Source organism: Sturnira hondurensis, unplaced genomic scaffold, assembly GCF_014824575.4.
Source record: "Sturnira hondurensis isolate 20B ecotype Veracruz unplaced genomic scaffold, ASM1482457v3 Scaffold0003090, whole genome shotgun sequence".
In the NCBI taxonomy this organism is placed as follows: Eukaryota; Metazoa; Chordata; class Mammalia; order Chiroptera; family Phyllostomidae; genus Sturnira; species Sturnira hondurensis.
In genome coordinates this window covers 2,720,363-2,738,176 of record NW_028075721.1, presented here as the reverse complement: position 1 = coordinate 2,738,176, position 17,814 = coordinate 2,720,363, and the positions used below count along the sequence as shown (strand labels likewise).

General features: G+C 56.0%; 1 protein-coding gene across 1 annotated transcript; it reads left to right on the top strand.

Annotated features, from left to right (window-relative positions):
- Positions 1-5,537: 5,537 nt before the first annotated feature.
- BEAN1 (brain expressed associated with NEDD4 1) lies at positions 5,538-11,332 on the top strand. The gene is made up of 4 exons (XM_037041365.1): positions 5,538-5,541; positions 5,836-6,045; positions 9,862-10,006; positions 11,080-11,332. The coding sequence occupies exons 1-4, from the start codon at positions 5,538-5,540 to the stop codon at positions 11,330-11,332; spliced, it is 612 nt and encodes a 203-aa protein (XP_036897260.1).
- Positions 11,333-17,814: the final 6,482 nt, after the last annotated feature.

Genomic DNA, 17,814 nt, shown 5'->3' with positions numbered 1-17,814 from the left:
GAGAGAAATTTGCTGTTCCGCCCATCCATGCACTCACTGGTTGCTTCCTGCATGTGCGCTGACTGGGGATTGGACCCAAAACCCTGGCATATCAGGACGATTCTCTGACCAACTGAGCTACCCAGCCAGGACAAGCCCCTCTCTTTTTTTTAAAATCCTTACCTGAAGATATATTTATTGACAAGGAAGAGAGAAGAGAGAGAATCATCGACTGGTTGCTTCCCGCACACACCCCACTGGTGGGTGGAAACCGCAACCTTGCTGGTGTATGGGACAACGCTCCAACCAGCTGAGCCGCCCAGCCAGGGCAGCAAGGACAGTCTCTTGATCTGACCTTGAAGACCCCTCATGGTCTGGTGCCTGCCAGCCCCTCAAAACACAGCCCCTGCCAGTCTTCCCTTCAGCCCCCACCACTCCCCTAAGCAGAGCCTTCGTCAGGAGTCCAAGCTTCTCCTATGCTGGAATTTTCCACACTGACTTACCATTGATCTGGTGCCTGCTCCAGACCTAGACACCTCAGTTAAGACCTGCTACACTCTCCTGGGTGGAAGCATCCACCCCATCCCCACGGTCTGCCAGTATTTGTGGATCCCGTGGCTGGGCTGGGTGGGAAGTGAGGGGCGGATGGAAAAAAGGGCCAGTGGGTGAGGGGGGAGAACTGAGAGCCGCTCATTCGCTCTCCTGAGGACACACTTGGGCACACAGAGATGCTGACTTAATCTTGTGCAGTTCAAATGGCTCCTGAGCTTCCTTTCTCTGCTGGCCCTGGGGAGACAGGGACACAGACAGAAAAGACACGGGCCCTGCCCTATAGGGCTCTCAGTCCGCATGGAACCACAGGAGTTAAGGAGGGCAGGCTCAGGAATTGCATAGAGTGAGCTGGATCTATATTCTGGCTCATCACTTCAGCTCTGTGCCTCAGCTTCCCCATCTGTACAATGGGGGAGAGCCGAAAACTACCTCTCAGGTTGCTGTGAGGATTAAGTGAGATGGATGTGCATGTGCATGGCTTAGAGTCTGACTGGCCTGTGCAGATGTTCAGTGAGAACTCCATTATCATCATTGTTCCTCTTTGGAGAAATCACCGAGGGCCTCTTCCCCACCATCCCAGGACCCCTAGAATGGACACAGTGGGAGGAGACACACAGTATGGGGCCTGCCTGCCCCCTCCCCAGCCCTGGATAGTTAGTGCCTCCTCCCTGTGTACCTGCCCAGTCACACGAACTCCCCTTCCCTGGCATCTTGGTGTCTCATCGGCAATGTGCACCTGTTGATATACCTTTATTCAAGTCAGCTGTAGATCACAGCCAGTTCTGACTACATATAAAGTGGCCTAGAAGAAGCAAAGCATCATTTTAGGGATCCGAGCATTTTACTTTAGCAACATCCAAAAATACACATGCTCCCAGCTCACGGTGCCTGGTAGCCACAGAACAGCATCTTGACTAAAGAGCACAGGTCTTCAGCAGCCTATGGATCCGATCGCTTTCTGTGGGCTTTGTGACCTTAAGAAAGTTACTCAACCTCTCTGAGGCTCATTGCCCCCACCTGTTAATTGGGGATTCCAATACAGGCTACCATGAGCATTAAATAAGACAACACAGTGTGTGAGAAGTACCAAGCATGGTGCAGGACACGCAACAGGTGTTGAGAAGTGTTAGCTCCTCGTGCTGGTGTATGGAGAGGGGTGGAACCGAAGGGGAGAGTTAGTATTTTGAGGTGCAGTTTCCTCTTGATCATGGGCACCTTCAGAGAAGGGGCCTGGAGAGAACGCCAAGGACAGAGGCAAGGCTTGCCTCCTCTTGTCCTTGCTGCAGCTGGTGCGGGGGGACAGGGAGACAGAGGACAGGGGCTGTCACTATTTACCTTGTTGGCAAAACAGGCCCTGAATTTGGAAATTGGGAGAGTCTCCCTCATAATTTGAAGCAGCACCTACGTCTGCTGGGTACGGTGATGAGAAGATTAATTTCCCAACCGGCCACACAGCTGGACACCGGCAGGCACAGGTGATACTGCCTCCACACCTGGCTGATAATCAGCCCAGAAGGCGAGGAGGCACTGGTGAGCTGTTGAGGCAGACGCAGGGAAGGGCATCTTCAGGATGACCCCAGGGGGCTGGCCCCTTGCATCAGGTTCTGTGTGCTGATGCAAGTACACACAGGGCGAGTACACGTACACACATCCAACCCTTGATTTTCATTCCGGGCACCTGAAGCCTTGCCACGGCTGGCTCTCTGGTAGCACTTCCGCCTTGGATCATGGGGTGATCAGTGTGTGTCCCAAGCCATTGATGACCCATTACACGGGACAGTCCAGAGCCCCACAGCAGTGTGGACCCCATATACTCGGACCCTCCCCTAGGAGGACTGATGTCCCTGACACTCCCAAGCCCTGCTCTTGTCTTCCCAGGTGAGAGGCCACATGGCAAAGAGGAAGCAGGTGACATTGGTCTGTTAGCCCGCTGGTCTGTGACTTATTAGAAAGAATACAGTGACCACTGACAGAGTAGGAACTGGCTCACATCTAGTCGAAACCAAAGCCCTGACCATTGGCTCAGAGGTGGCATGGAGGACTGTGGTCACATCAGACAAGTGGTGGCCCAAAGCTCCATTTCATGACCAGTACAATCACCATGTGGAGTGCTGTGTTGAAAAGAATGCTGAAGCTGCCTCCGGGGCCAAACAGGAAAGGAAACCATTGTCAATTCGCAATGCCTGCCATTGGCTTAGTCTTAGGAAGTGATGCAGGCACGCTGCACATTCACCAGCCAAGGGCGGGGTATCTCCTAAGCTGAGGTCAGGCTGGACAATTTAAACTGATCCCTGTTGCCAGGGAGAAAGGGGGAGCAGAGCCTCACTTCACCACCTGTCATCTATGGGTCTTGAAGGAAAATGGAAAACTTTAGCTGACAGCCAAATAAACAAAAATGAGAAGCCAGCACTTAAAAACTCAAGCAGTTACAACCTGTCAAAAAGCAGAGAAGGAACCAATTTTATACCTCATTGAAAATGGGGTAGTAAAGTCTCCAACTATTATTGTTGTATTTTCTATTTCTCTCTTCAACTTGTCAGCCTGAACTTTATGTATTTTGGGGACACTGTTATTAGGTGCATATAAGTTTATAATTGTTATAACTTGCTCATAGATCGACCCTTTTATCGTTATAAAATGTCCCTCTTATCTCTAATGACACTTCTGTTTTAAAGTTCTTCTTTTCTAATAGTAGCATAGCCATTCCAGTTTTCTTATGGTTGCTATTTGCATGGTATATCTTCTTCCATCCTTTTATTTTCAAACTATTTTTGTGTCTTTGGTTCCCACGTATAAGGCTCCTATAGATAGTGTACAGTTGGTCATGTTTTTTATCCAGTTTAGCAATCTCTGCCTTTTGAGTGGATTATCTTCAATTCATATTTAATGTTATTATCGATATATTAGGATTTACATTTGCCATTTTACTTTTTGTATTCTGTGTGTCTCTTATCTTTTTTGTTCCTCTACATTTCCTTTTTGCTCCAAGTAAATATTTTCTACTGTAATATTTTAATTCTTTTAATGATTTTTTTACTGTATGTATTTCCTTAGTTATTGCTCTAGGGCCTAGTATATACATATAAGTGTATTGCAATCTACTTCATACTTACACTAAGTTAGCTCCTGTGAAAAATTACTCCCATTACTCAGCTATGACTCTATTCCCTCTTCCCCCTTTTTGCACTGTTATTATTTTACATTAGAGACTTTCTTTCCCAGCTCCTTGGAATTTAATGGAGAGACCATGCCCAGAGAGAGCCTGCTTAGCCGTGTACTAGCTTGGCATTTAATAGCTTTGAACCTCAGTGTCCTCACCTATGAAATGGGGAGAATTGTAGGAACACAGGATTGAAGGATGCAGTAAGCTCTAAGCACAGAGCCTGCACGTAGCAGGGGATCTGAAAACACTGGTCTGTGTTTGGCTTGCAAAGAATCCCAGAAATCCATGTACCCCAGCATCCTCACAGCAGAGAGTCAGGAAGCATGTGTACCCAGCCAAAGCCATGGGAAGCTTCCTCTCCCCAGTACATGCCCCTGTAGGGCAGCAGCTTACAATGAACTTCAGCAAGCAAAGGCTAGGACCCCGAGCTAGGACAAACCGGCCCAGAGAGCAGGACCTGCAGGCCAACCCCTCCTAGGAAAGTCAGGATGCTGCAAGAGCCACGTGCACGGGCCAGAACTTCTGGCAGGGCGTGCTCATAGCTCAGGATAAGGCCCAAGCTCATGCTTCTTCCACCTGTCCCTGCCATGGTCCAAGTGTGCAGTGGGCTTCTGGAGGGAGTGATAGGAAGGGATGGAAAGGGAGAGATGGTAACAGCTGGTTGTCTAGCCTCTGATTAGCAGAAGTCCAGGCCCTCTTCTGGGAAAAAAAGCCCTCCTCCAGCTACCCAGGCAGGTGACCATCCAAACTCTGCTTGATTACCACCCAAGACAGAAACCTCATTCCTTGCCATTTCTCCACCTGACCTCAAGTCTGGAGCCACTCACTCAGTAGAGGGCTTGGGGACCCTTGGTGTGCCTCGGCCAGTGTGGAGTTTGAGGTGCAGAAAGCAATCACACAGAGGCCCTGGAAACCACGCGTAATCACATGCAACAGGGATGTGCACACGGGCTCTTGGAGGGCAGACAGGGGGACCCCTTTCAGAACGGCCCAGGAGTGCCTGCCCCCGATTCTGTGGCTCACTGAGTGTCTGGCGCTGGCTCCCTATGGTCAGATGGGGTGAGCAGCCACAGGAAGGACTCTGAGGGCAGTGACTGAGCACTGGACTCTGAGGCTTGGGCCCGAGTTCTGGCCTGACTCAGCCCCGGAGTAACTGGGTGACTGGGGGCTGGTCATTTACCAGCAAACCTCAGTCTACACATCTGCAAAAGGGGAAACCTCACCCCCGCCCAGCTGAAGCACAGAGAATTCAGTGTCATTCCAAGGCGCTCACTACCAAGGGGCTGGCCATCCCTGAGCAAGGCAATGGGGGCCCTCAGCTGCCTCTAATCCCCACCCCAGACCGGAGCACCCCACCAGTATGTCCTGCGGGATCACAGGAGCTTCCTTCTCTAGGACTGTCAAACACCCAGCTGTTCGTCCTAGAAGAGGATCTTGCATCTCCCCAGGTTCCCGCCACTCCACACCCCTTCCTAGAAGTCCCCTCCCACCTCTGTGACTTTGTCTCCATCCTCCTCTGCCCAGAATGGCGCCCAGCCTCACTTCCTCTGGGAAGCCTTCCCTGATCGGATCCAACCCCCCACCACCGCATGTCTGGGTCAGCTGATGCCCGCAGCCCAGACCTGCCTGATTTCCCTGGAGTTCCCTGGGTCGGTTTCACACCTGAGGCAGAAGACCACTGTTGGAGGCCAGCAAAGGTGGTCCTCATACCTCGTCTTCCTGTGCATCCCCCACCCCTTCCCAATACCTTGCTAGGCTATGCTCACCTTTTAACTTTGTGTCTCGGTGGAGTGGAGTCCTTGTCTAACATTGAGTCTTGGGTTTTCTTACTTGCTGTGTGACCATGGGCAAGTCCATTGCCCTCTCTGAGCCAAGAGTTAGTTGAGCTCCCAGGCCAGAGGAGAGAAGGCGAAGAGGGGAGGTCAGATCCTGTTTCCAAAGGCTCCTTCAGGCAGTGGGGTGAGCGTTGTGTCCCTGCTCCCTGGCAGGAGCAGGCAAGAGAGAGCCCCTGGTCCTGACCTCAGAGTGGGCTCCACTGAGTCAGGGGTGGATGATGCAGCAGGGACAGCAAAGGAAGGTGCATGGTGGGCTCTGCACCCCAGTTAAGCAACCTCAGTGTCCTCTCTCTTCGCTCCCGATAGACGGCTACAACCACACCGGCCACTCCCACCACACCTTGCTGGAGAGCTCGGACTACAGCAGCGTGCTTGTGTCTCCCGTGCTGGTGGCGAGTGCAGTTATAGGCATGGTCATCGCCATCTCCTGCGTCACCATCATCGTGGGCAGCCTCCGCCGGGTCACTCAGGGCGGGGCCCAGCAGTCCCACCACCGAGAGTTCGAGGACAGCCAAGGTGAGTGGCTGTCCACCTCCGGGCCAACGTTCCTGTCCAACTGTGACTGCAACCCTGGGGGCATCAAGGAGGTGGCTGCTCTGCCATGGGAGGGGGAGGATGGTCGGGGAAGGCGTCCTTGCAGGCATAGGTGGTCAGAAGAGGCCCTGCTGTCTGCCAAGGGTGGGGCTGAAGGTCAGAGGAAAGGCAGGTGGCTGCTCGCTAGCCCCGGGCACTGTTGGTCCAGGCTGTGCGGACAGCTCATCCAGACGGTGCCTGGGTGGAGAAGGGTGTGGGGGTGGATGGGGGGATAATTTGGCGGGGGGATGAGGAGTGAATGGGGGAGAGGGTGGGATGGGTGAGTGGGTGGATTAGCAAATGGATGGAGAGAGGGATGAGTGGGTGGGACGAGGATGGATAGCTAAATGGGCGGATGGAAGGACAGGTGAATGGAGAGGTGGAGGGGAGATTGCACGGGGGTAGATGTGTGGGTGGGATGTGTCAGTGGATGGATAAATGGAAGGGGTGGGTGGACAGGTGGAAAGATGGGCAGGTAGGGAACAGGGGAATGGACAGGTGGGTGTTGGAGGCAGTAAGCGAGTAAGTGGATGGAATGAATGAGGGGTGGATGAATCTATCTCCAGAGAGCCTGCAAAGTGCAAGTAGAACCGGCCTGAGACTTTCCCAGTTACAGGAAGCACCCTTACAACAGTGTTGGTGGCTAACTCTTGGGCTGACCACTCCCGGAAGTGTCCATCTGCTCAGTATGCCCCAACTTTTTACAGAATGCAGCCGCCTGGCTGTTTCATTCTTGGAAGGGGCCAGTTACACAAAAGCTCAGACACCCTTCCATGGCAGGGAAAGGTCTGCCCTGAGGCCTGAGGGGGCTTCTGCCTGAGACAGGGAAAAGAAAAGCAGGTCTGTGTAGTCGCCTAACCCGAGGGGGCGCCATTCACACTGAAGAGTAAGGGCTTTGCAGGCTGCAGAGCCTAGGCAGGGCCCCGGGGTCTTCCCCCTGCAGGACAGAAGGAGCGACTCCTTCATGCCCCTTCCCTATGACCGGGATGCCATTCCCCAGGCTTCCCCAACAGACGAAAGCCCCCTTGTTCTTCCAGGCCCAGCTCAAATGCCATCTCCTTTTGGAATCTTCTTTCAAACCCTCCCAGGTTGTGCGGACTCCCCTCACCCTGTCCTGTCCTGGCATCACACCTCCACCTCCCTCAACGCCCCTGGCATGGGGTGACTGTGTTGTGCAGTGCCAGCCGGGCCTCACAGAGCTCCCCTCCAGCGGGGCCCCGCCGACCAGCAGGATGCAGCCCAGAGAGTGTTCTTTGGACAAGGAAAGGAACCGCCTTGTTCCGTCCTCATAGAGAGAACCCTGTCAGCCCGTTTTAAAGTCGGGAGAACTAAAGCAACCTGTTGAACAGCCTGGAAGCCCCCAAGCCTGAGCCTGGGCAAGGGGTCTGCAGTAGTTCCTAGCTGAAGTTTGAGAGGTCAACATTGGCCTTCAGGAGAGAGATGGACCTGGGGTAGGCCGGTCCCTCCTGAGTCTATGATGGGGCCCCGGGGCCATTGCCTCATGAGCGAGGCCCTCGCCCCTGACCTCCAGAACAGATAGAGGGGCAGGAGGTCACAGCCAGGCCAAGCCTGGGGTCAGGCCTTTGCTTCTCCATGCTGACTCTTAGCAGCCCCTCACCCCCGTTTCCACAGGGACCCCTCTGTGGGATTCCCACCTTCCTAGCCATTTCTCTTCTCGGCTCAACTCTGGCACTTCCCTGGGGCCACCATGGGGAGCCCGGGGGTGCTGATGCCCCTCACACCCTCCTCCAGTCTTCTGGGGCTGCACAGGGAGTGGGGCTGCTGGGAACCTTGCAAAGACGCCGGGGAAGAAAGGAAAAATACAGCACGCAGCTGTGGGGAGAGCACCGCCATGGCAGGGCACCGGCAAGCGCTGGCCTGCTGGCACTGGGGACCCTGGTGTCCTCAAACACACCCTTCCCCTGGCTCCAGGGGCCAGTTCTCCTGGTCTTTTTCCTACCACTCTGACCTTTGGGTGGGTCCCTACTGTCCGAGGAGAAGAGAATCAAGGTCCCTCAGAGCCAGACTCACAGCCCCAGGTCCCCTCTGTGTGCCCACAGGCAGCTTCAGGCACCCCCGTCACCCCTGCGGCAGCCCCACCTCAGCTCCAGCTCCTGAGCCTGGCTGTCCCCGAGACAGCTTCCCCTGAGGTCCTAAAGCCACCCCACAGCCAGTGTCCAAGATGGACTTCCCCTTCCACGCATACTGGGAAGTTGCTTACCCTCTGTGTGCTTAAAGTGAGCCCTCTATAAACTGTATACACAGGACCCACCCCCAGAAGTTACTGTGAGGACTAAATTAGACAGTACTGGCAAACGAGCAAGTACTCAATAAACATTAACAATTTTCATTATCTTTCTCCTGAGAAAGCCCACTCCCAGGCCACCTGACCAAGGCTGGCGACCCCACCTGCCAGCTGCCAGCCAGGTACCTCCAAGGTATTATTCTCCACAGGCAACCAAAGTGACAGAGCTGAGACCACTTCCGTCCTCTGCTCAACCCTGTCCGCGGCGCCCATGCCCTCAATACAAAGGGGGCCCTGTCTGCTTGCCCACAGGGCCCTTCCGCAGTCTGGCCAGCACAGAGAGTAAGGCTGAGAAATGCTCAAGTGTGAATGAATGAATGAATGAATGGATGAATGGATGAATGAAAGAAACTATGTTTCCAGAAGATGGAAAGAACTTGAGCATTAGGAGACAGACCTGGTGGCTGACCCTGTCTAGTCTCACTTGCTGGGGGTTTATAACAAGTGACTTCCCTGTCCTTTTCCACCTCTGATGGAAGTGGCAGTCACAGTGCCTCTCTCATAAGATCCCGAGGCGAGAGCCCTGGAAGCACTCACAGAAGCAAAGTCCTCTTCCCTGTCTCCTGGGCCTGTCAAGGGATGTTCACCTTGGATTTGGGTTAGAAACCGAGGGATTTAATATTGGTAACGGAGGGGTTGGGGAAAGTTCACCTTCCATGAGGTGGACAGAGAACTTCCAGGGGCCTGGATCACTTGGGTTCACCCTGACACAGAAGTCAGGGAAGGAGAGGGGATAAAAAAAATCGGGGAGACCAAGTGGGGAAGGCAGGGGGTTCCTTTCCAGCTGGTCCTCAGGAGCTCTGCCTGGCTGGATGCTTGGTACTGAGTTAGGTTATCTCAGGATTGGGGTCTGAGCCAAGTGAGCCCCTCAGAGCAGCCTCAGTTTCCCCAAGGTGCCCAGCCTCTGGGAGAGCCGAGAAAAGCAGTCCAAGGAGAAAGGTGCACAGCAGTGTGGGTGAGGTTTGGCCAGCAGCGGCGGGTGGGGGGGGGTCCTCCCCTGGCAACACAGGCAGGGGCCAGACCCCTGTACCAGAGCCTAGTGGCCCTGGATGCCCTCACCCTATTGTTTCCTGCTTACCTCTTCCCCTGGCTAAGTCCTAGACAAGACTCAGCTCTGGGAGCTCCTCCTCCAGGAAGTCCTCCCTGACCTCCCACCACCTCAGTACTATGTCTGTCAAAGCTCATGACACACTGCTCAGTAGTGATGCCACCAGGCAGACTCCCAGCACCCTGGGAGCTTCACCAGGGCAGGGCAGCTCTGCTCCCTCTCTGGGGCCCCACGCCCACCTTAGTGTTGGTGCTTGCACTCTGGGGCTGCCAGTGAGGGGAACCTGTGCTTGGTGAGGAGTGAGATGGTGAGTCGGAGAGGACATCGTCTCTGGGCCTCGGGTAAACATGTGAGGACTCTTCCCAGCCCCAGCCTGAGGCCCAGGCTGAATGTCTGTCCCCTGCAGACTCAGAGGAGTCCTCGTCCGGGAGCCACGGGGCGCGTGACGCCTGCAGCCTTGGGGGGGACTGGCCCCCACCCACGGACCTGAGCCCCGGCGAGGAGGCCACCGCCATGGTGCTCCGGGAGCTGTACACAGATTCTCCCCCCTGGTAAGGAGGCCTCATGGGGGAGACGGGTGTGAGAGGGTGGGCCCTGGGCACAAATGTCCTCCCCCCCACCGTGGGAAATAGCAACATCTTTCCAAATGGCATAAATGCAGAAAACATCTGCTCAGAGGGTGTGACCACCTCCTCACCCCTCCTGAAGAAGAAGAGCCCTGAGAGGCAGGGCTTGACCCAGCGGATGTCCCACGAGACGCTCAAAAAAGACAGAAAAAAGCTCAGTTCCTTCAGGCTGGGGAGAAGGGGTGGGGCGGAGTGTCCGCCCGGCTCCTTAGTACATGCCCCCAAAGCCCAAGTCACATCCACTGGGGCAGGGTCACTGTGTCCAAACTGCACTCAGGGCCATCGGGTGGCCATGTCCCATTGGAGGGCTCTTCTCTGGAGGGCCCCTGGGTCCTCTCCAGCCAGCCACCCTCGGCAGACCGCCCACCAGTCAGGACCCCAAGAGAGAAGAGGGAGGGGTCAGGGCCCCGTCACTTTCCTACCAGGAGACCCTCCGGCCCAGCAACCACCCAGGTCCTCCACATCAGCTGGTTGCCTTTTCCCTCCACCCCCAGAGGTAGTGGGAGGGGCAGAGCAGTTGCCCCCCCACCCCCAGGCTACAGGATGCTCCTTAGCCCTGCACCAGTGGGTTCAGAGGGGCCACAGGGACTCCCTCCTACACCTAGAAGGGCCACTTTGGAGCGACTTGAGACCAGGCGGTGCCTGGCAGCCTGAGGTCGCTCCTACCAGCACGACCCGCACTCTGCCCAGCCTGAGAGGTGCTCCGCCCACAGCAGCTACTGCCATTCTGAGCATTCAGAGACCCGGTGTTTGGCGACCCAACTTCACACGAAACACTGCAGCTGAGTCAGGACCCAAATCCAGGTCTCAATGGCTCTGTGGTGCCCGTCCCTGGGGAGCAGGTGGGTTTCACTGGAGCCATCGTGACAGAGGCCTGGCTGGGGGTCCAGTGCCAGGGCAGCTTGTCACCACAGACAGGCTCTCAGCTCTTGGGGAGAGGCTCCACACTGCCTGCAAGGCCGGGTTCCACAGGCCTGAGGGACCCCCTTCTCTTGTAGTTATGAAGAGTGTATGGGCCCAGGAGCCACTCAGATGTACCTCCCCACGGACGCGCCTCCACCCTACTCGCTGACCGACACCAACCTCGGTGGCTACCAGCAGGGGCAGAGTGGCCCCCGCACCATCTCCATGGATGCCCCGCCCAGTTACGAGGCTGTGTGTGAGATCTACCCTCCGTCGGGCCTGCTGCCACTGCCAGGCCCGGAGCCAGGGCCAAGGAGCCCCCCAGGTTCACCCGAGAGGGTTGTGTGAACGCCAACAGGCCACGTCCTGCCAGTCCCTGAGGGCTGAGCAAGACCTTTCAGGCACACAGGGGAGCATGTGCACGCACACACACACACACACGTACACACACACTACTCATGCACACACTGCACTCCCACAGGCACACATGTACACACAAGTCGCACAGACACAGAAACTGACACACCCATGTGTACATACACATCCAGACATGCCCCAGGTGTGCAGACATGTGCGCACGCAGATCCCCCCATGCACACATCTATACAAATCCATCTGTGAGGTTTCATTGAAAATGAAGCTCTGCCTACCTTCCATCTCCTCCCCAGGCTGTGGGTTACGACTTGTAGACAGTGCTGGGAGAAGAGGTGGAGAAGGAATTCAGGCTTGCTCCCCCTCTCCCCAGGCCTGTTTGCTCCTGCTCTCATCTGGCAGGCTGTGCTCAAACTCTGATTCTGTTTCCAGAAATGGCTTGACCACCCCGGGTCAGCTGCCTGCCCCCAGTTTTTCAAAAGCAACGTGTCTCCACCCCCCCGGTTGGTGGGATAGGCCTCAGTGAGGCTCAGCTACGTGCTGAACCTGTCAAGTACAGGACAGAAGAAACACATCACCACCCTGCCACTTACAGGGTGAGGGGCACGGGCCAGGGGGGCTCAGGCACAACCTGGAAGCCCTCACAGCCCACCCTGCCCTAACACAGTGCCCTCAGTCTGGTGGTGCTAGTGGAGTTCTCTCCGGAGCCCCCGCTCTACGCCACAGGCGATGAACGGGGCTCCCGGTGGGCGCACAGTGGTGGTGGTTGGCTACGGCTGTCCCCATGGCAGTCCAGCCACCACTCAGGACTGGGGGGTCTTCAAAGAAAATAAGGGCTCTGAGGCAAAGAAAATAAGGGCTCCGAGGCAAAGAAAATAAGGGCTCCGAGGCATAGGAGTGGCCCCCCACTATGTACCCACCATGATGGCCTGAGCTTGAATGGGCTGCAGCCAGGCCCCAGAAGCTGGTACTGTCCTCCTGGGTGGCAGCTCCTCGCTGGACATTGAACTGACAGGTTTCGGCCTGACCCTCAGGGTGTGTGCACAGAGGACGGGTGGCTGCACCTGGCCCTGAGCCAGGGGCACCACAGAAGTGCGGGGTTACCTGGCTGCAGGGAGGCTCTGAGCCTGGCCCATGTAGCCCAATGGGTCCCATCGGGGACTGTGCAGGTAACTGGGGGGCGGCCGACAGTGTCTGAGGAGCAGCCCTGCCAGCTCGGTGCACACACCAGTGGCAGGGAGCAGAGTCCTCAACTCCACTCTGCCTCCCCACCCCCGATCCTTAAACAACCCCCCACCCATCCTCTCCCCAACCTGTCCTCTCCCCCACCCTTTAATTCCTATAACGAAGGGCTAAAACAATTCACTAATTCATTTCTTAAGAAGGGGGGTTGGCAAGAAAGGGAATTGTGAATTTTATTTTGTGTAGAAATAGTATTTTTTTTCCGGTGCAGAACTGAAAGGAATCCGGCAAAGGTTCGGTAGCACCTGGGGCCTCTGGCTCCACTTGGGTAGGGACCTTGTTTACAAGAAGTTCTGTCACCTTTGTGGTGTACCGTTTTCTAGGGAAAAATTCCTGTCTGTTGTACTGTACAGCTTTTGAAATGCACTCCAAGGATGAACCGCGTCCTGCTTTGGCAACCCTCAGAGTGCTGGGGGGAAACAAGCCCTGTGTGCTCATCAGTGTTTGAGTGAACAGCTTTTCTTGTTCTTGGATCAAGCACTAAACCAGTAACAGTGTATCTTTTCTGTGTTCAAAGTAAATATATCAATAAAAAATGTTGCACGACCTAATGTTATCAAAGGGGGAGGGGCTCGTGTTATCTGAAACTTCAAAGGAAAGGAAATGGGAAACAACAGCAAACTCAAAATACGTTACTTCTTCTCTCAAAATTAGCAGCCACTGAAGCCTGGTCATTTTCCTGTTGACACGAATATCAGGGTAGTCAGTGACTTAGTCCTGCGTGCATCAGCCCGCTGGGAGCCCACACCGCCACCTGCTGGCCGCCTGCTGCCACTGTTCAAGGCAAATGAGCCTGCACCTGAACACTGAGCAGATGGTACCTTTCTCCCACATTCCAACCCCACTACCCATGGTCACTCATAGTTGTGAACAAAACTTGTCTTCCACCCTTGGGATGTTCCATGAGTTTTAACACATTCAAAAATCCCATTTTCAGCAATAGCCCCTGCTCCCCAGCGCCCGTCTGTACCTCTCTCTGGGCACAGCCTGATACCTTTGGTAAGTGCCCTCCCTACACTCCTCCATCCTTCTAAACACGAGTGTGCATGGCTCAGGGGCCACCTCCGTGCTCTGGGGCCCCTCCTCCTGGGAACAAACACCACAGCCTCCATGGTGATGGCCTCTGGCCCTGTGCCAGCCCCACCCTGAGCCACCCCACATTACACCCGGTTCCAGCAGCAAACACTCAGGGGACTCTTGGGCTCGACTTTTCCCGTCTCCTCTATCCACGACGCGCCCTGTGTCCATGATGGCACAGCACCACACGCGGGTCCTTCTGCACACAGGGCAGACCTCTCTCTGCCAGGCGCCAGAGGGGAGGGGGCTGAGGAGGAACGCGCGTGCAGACCGAGTGGGCTCTGCTGGCCAGAGTCTTCAGCAGGGGCAGTTGCGTTGTGATGGCGCATGAGGCCGCCACCACGGTCAGCCACCGGGCCAGCATGTGTGGACACGGCATGTCCCAAGGTCTTTGGACAGGGCGCCAACAGCATCTGTCACAAATGAGCTGCGTAAATCACCCAAGAGGAGGAGGAGGAAGGAGGGCCCATACAAAGTGTGACCACCCACAGCTCGCTCTGGCCGCGCCCTCTGCACGTCCACGTACAGGGTCTCACGCCCTGGGCCTGCCTGCAGGTAGCATCGCACAGCCCACATTGCCTGTGGTTTTGTGTGCATCTGCTCAGGTGGCTTCGGGGCACACAACTTGGCGCCCCTTACACGCTCAAAGGTCCCACATACACACTCCAAGGCCACCCACCCTCACAATCGGGTGTCACCCTCAGTGACTGACCTGGTGATGGACAAAGCTCTGAATGTGAGCAGTGAGAGGACCGGCAGCTTCCACGTGGGAGAGGGTGGGCCCTTCCTTCCCCGGCGAGGCTCTGCTCGCCCTCCCAGGGCATGGCCCCTCACCCACCAGAGCTTCCCATGTGAGCTCTCTCAATCAGGACCAACCGCCTGGGTCAGACCCAGCACTTCCGGGCAAGGGGGCTGGGCCTGCCTTTGCCCCCAGGGTTACAGCCCAGCTGGGCCTGCTCAGCATCTCCCCAAGCAGTCCCAGGTGTGCAGGTCCTCAGGCCTGCGGTCACAGCTGCAGGCTCACCACAACCTCCCACCCTCACCAGCCCGCCTCCCGGCGTCCTGGAGCTGCCCTTTCTTCTGCCCTGCGGCTGGTGGCTGCCTGGCCCACGACCCGGCACAGCTGACAGTCCCTGAGCTACAAGGTGGAAGGGGTGGACCGCTCTGGAAAGGGGAGCCCTCCACTCACTGACAGACTCTCAGCCTTGCCCCCATTATTCAGTTTCAAGAGGCAGGAACCCAACTTAAACAAGAAAGGGTATTTATCGGTTCATGCACCTAAGCTGTTCAAGTGGTCATTCCAACTTCGGGCACAGATGCTGGAGTCTCTTTGGGCTCCGAGGCCTGCCGAGTTGCCCTCATTCGCCGACAGGAGTGATGGCAGTGGGCACCCCCAGTATGTTGGCTGAGCCAACCTGAAGAGAGACTCTCCCAGAGAGGAAAAATCAAACCTTGGAGAAAACGAATAGGCCTGGGCACACACTCAGGCTGAGCGGCCCTCTGTGAATGGGGAGCAGGGTGTCTGATTAGCCAGGTCTGGGCCAGGAGCCCACTCCCACCCGGGAGGAGGAGCCAGAATTCCCTGGAATGCGTTTTCCAAAACCGAGAGGGCAGAGGGAAGGAAGTCCTGGGAACACCCAGAGCAGGGGACTCCGCCCTGTCCCCTTGGCACATTGCAGCCCCAGCCACTAGCTCAGTGTGAATGATGACACCGTGCTGGAGAAGACTCACTACAGGGTGAGCTGGCGCAGGGGCTGCAGGGGCCGGGGCAGGGAAGTGGGAGGGAGTGCTGACCAGGGTCAGAGGTAGAAGATGGAGGAGTCCAACCCAGAATAGCAGGGCCTCAGGACATCAGACTCCCGGAGACACCAGCCTGAACCTGTCCTGGTTCTTCCCCTTGGTGGCCCAGCCAGGGAGCGCCTGGGGCCAGAGAGGCCCAGCCACAGTGCCTGCTGGGAGGGGCCACTGGCCAGCTGCCGGGAGTTGGCCGAACCACACCCTGAAGGAGGGCACTCTGAGACTCGAGGCCAATGAGATTCTCACAAGGAGCACACCCATCTGTAGACTGGTTGTCACACGGTGTCATTCCTAAAAAGGAGCAAACATTTGGGCCAAGGCCCAGGCGTGGGCCTGTGAAGTCAGGCCTGGGGCTCAAGCCCAGGCGTTGAGTCCCCAAGGGTTGTTTGCCGCTGGGCCCCTTCGTCTCCTCCTCCCCCCAGCGCTGCCCTTCCCGGACGGGCCCTGCGTGTCTCAATCACTCCTGCTAGACAGGCAGGCACCCAGGGTCAGGTCCATGCTGGTTCCTCGCTGTGTGGTGGGCACACGGGGTTGAGGAGGGGACAACGGGCAAGAACACTCAGGTCACCACAGCTCTGAAGACACGAGTGCTGAGCTCCAGACCTGGAATATCCGGGGGCAGCGCCCTCACCCCAGGGTCCCGTGGGCCCAGGGACAGCTGTGTGTGAGGGCTGGGCGCTGGGACCCAGGCCTGGCCGTCCCTGCTTCTGCCATCAGTTCACCGTGTGTCCTCACTGTCTTTCTTTGTCTGGGTCTCAGGACCCCCACCCAGAGAAGCCCCTGCAGGTCTTCAGTGCCCACTCTCCTCCGCTTGCCTCTGCACTGTCCCCAAAGGCAGTCGCCCTGGCAGGCGGGAAAAGCAGATGCGCTCCAAACTAGCCATTCCGCCCAGAGCCCAGAAAGTGCGAACTAACACCAAATCAACAGCTGCGGGGATGGGGGGGGGGGGGGGGCTGCAGAGGTCCCGTGGGAAGGAAGCCGGCGCTGGCGAGGCAGGGCTGACTGAAGCAGAGAGAAAGCCGACTCCGGGCCTCGATGGAGAGGCAGGTGCACAAGGCACAAGGCAGCTCGCAGGGTTCCGGAGAGGATTGATGAGACGCCCAGAACGGGTGAACTGGTTACATCGATAAACACTCAAAACAGTAGAGGAATCACAGAGGCGATAAAAGATTAAACTTTGGGTGTTAGGTTAGCAAACTCTGGCTATCTTTTCTTTAAAGCCTTTCTTTATTTTTTTAAGGATTTTATGTATTTATTTTTAGAGAGAGGGGAAGAGAAGGAAAAAGAAGAGAGAACTATCAATGTGCAGTTGCTTCTCACCTCCAACTGGGGACCTGGCCCGCAACCCAGGCATGTATCCTGATTGGGAATGGAACTGGCAACCCTCTGGTTCAGAGCCCACATTCAATTCACTGAGCCACACCAACCAAGGCCAAACTCTGGTTATTAATGAGGATACAGATAATGGCCACTTCAACCCTCTCTCTCCTCAGGGAGCAAATATGCCATAGGCCAAAGAGAGAGAGACAGACAGACAGAATTAAGACCCTTTTGTGCCCTGACCAGTGTGGCTCAGTAGGGTGGGCATCATCCCACGGGGCGAAAGGCCGCTGGTTCGATTCCCGGTCAGGGCACATGCCTGCCTGGGTTGTGGGTCAGGTCCCCAGTCGGGGCATGTGCAAGAGGCAACAAATAAATATTTCCCTCTCACATCCATGTTTCTCTCCCTCTTTCTCCCTCCCTTCCCCTCTCTCTAAAAATAAATAAATAAAATCTTTATTTAAAAACATACCCTTTTGGCATAGACACCTCCCGCTTCCTTGGTCTGTGACCTCCCCTGCAAGACAACCATTGGCCTGGAAGGAGCCCTGCCTGTCCCCTCCCCCCAAATCTGTCACTCTCACGCTCTTACAACTCTTTGATGTCATGGGATAATCGAGGCCTTGGGTGTCAGAGAGACTTGACGTGGCAGGCTGAGGAGCAGCCCCCTAAAGGTGTCCAGGTCCTCCTCCCAGAACTGCAAGTATGTGCCTTCCACAGCACCGGGACTTTGTGGGTGTGATTCGGGTAAGGCCCGGGACAGGAGGCAATTCTCCTGAGTCAGCTGGGGCCCAAAGTGGCCACAAGGACCCGGATGAGAGGCAGGCCACGGGGTCAAAGTCAGAGGTAGACGTGACAGACTAAAGTAGGATGAAGAGAGAAATGAGGGGTTCATAGAGGTTGCACTGCTGGCTTTCAAGAGGAAGGAAGGAGTCACAGGCCAAGGAATGTGGGTGGATCCTAGAAGGTGGTTAAAAAAAAATTAGAGTCTCCCCAAGGACCTTCAGAAGGAACCAGCCCAG

What these genes read in the sequence shown, in the direction of transcription:
- BEAN1 (XM_037041365.1), top strand. An exon ending in AGAGTTCGAGGACAGCCAAG is followed by an intron (nt 6,046 to 9,861) that starts GTGAGTGGCTGT and finishes TGTCCCCTGCAG; the next exon opens with ACTCAGAGGAGTCCTCGTCC. An exon ending in TACACAGATTCTCCCCCCTG is followed by an intron (nt 10,007 to 11,079) that starts GTAAGGAGGCCT and finishes CTTCTCTTGTAG; the next exon opens with TTATGAAGAGTGTATGGGCC.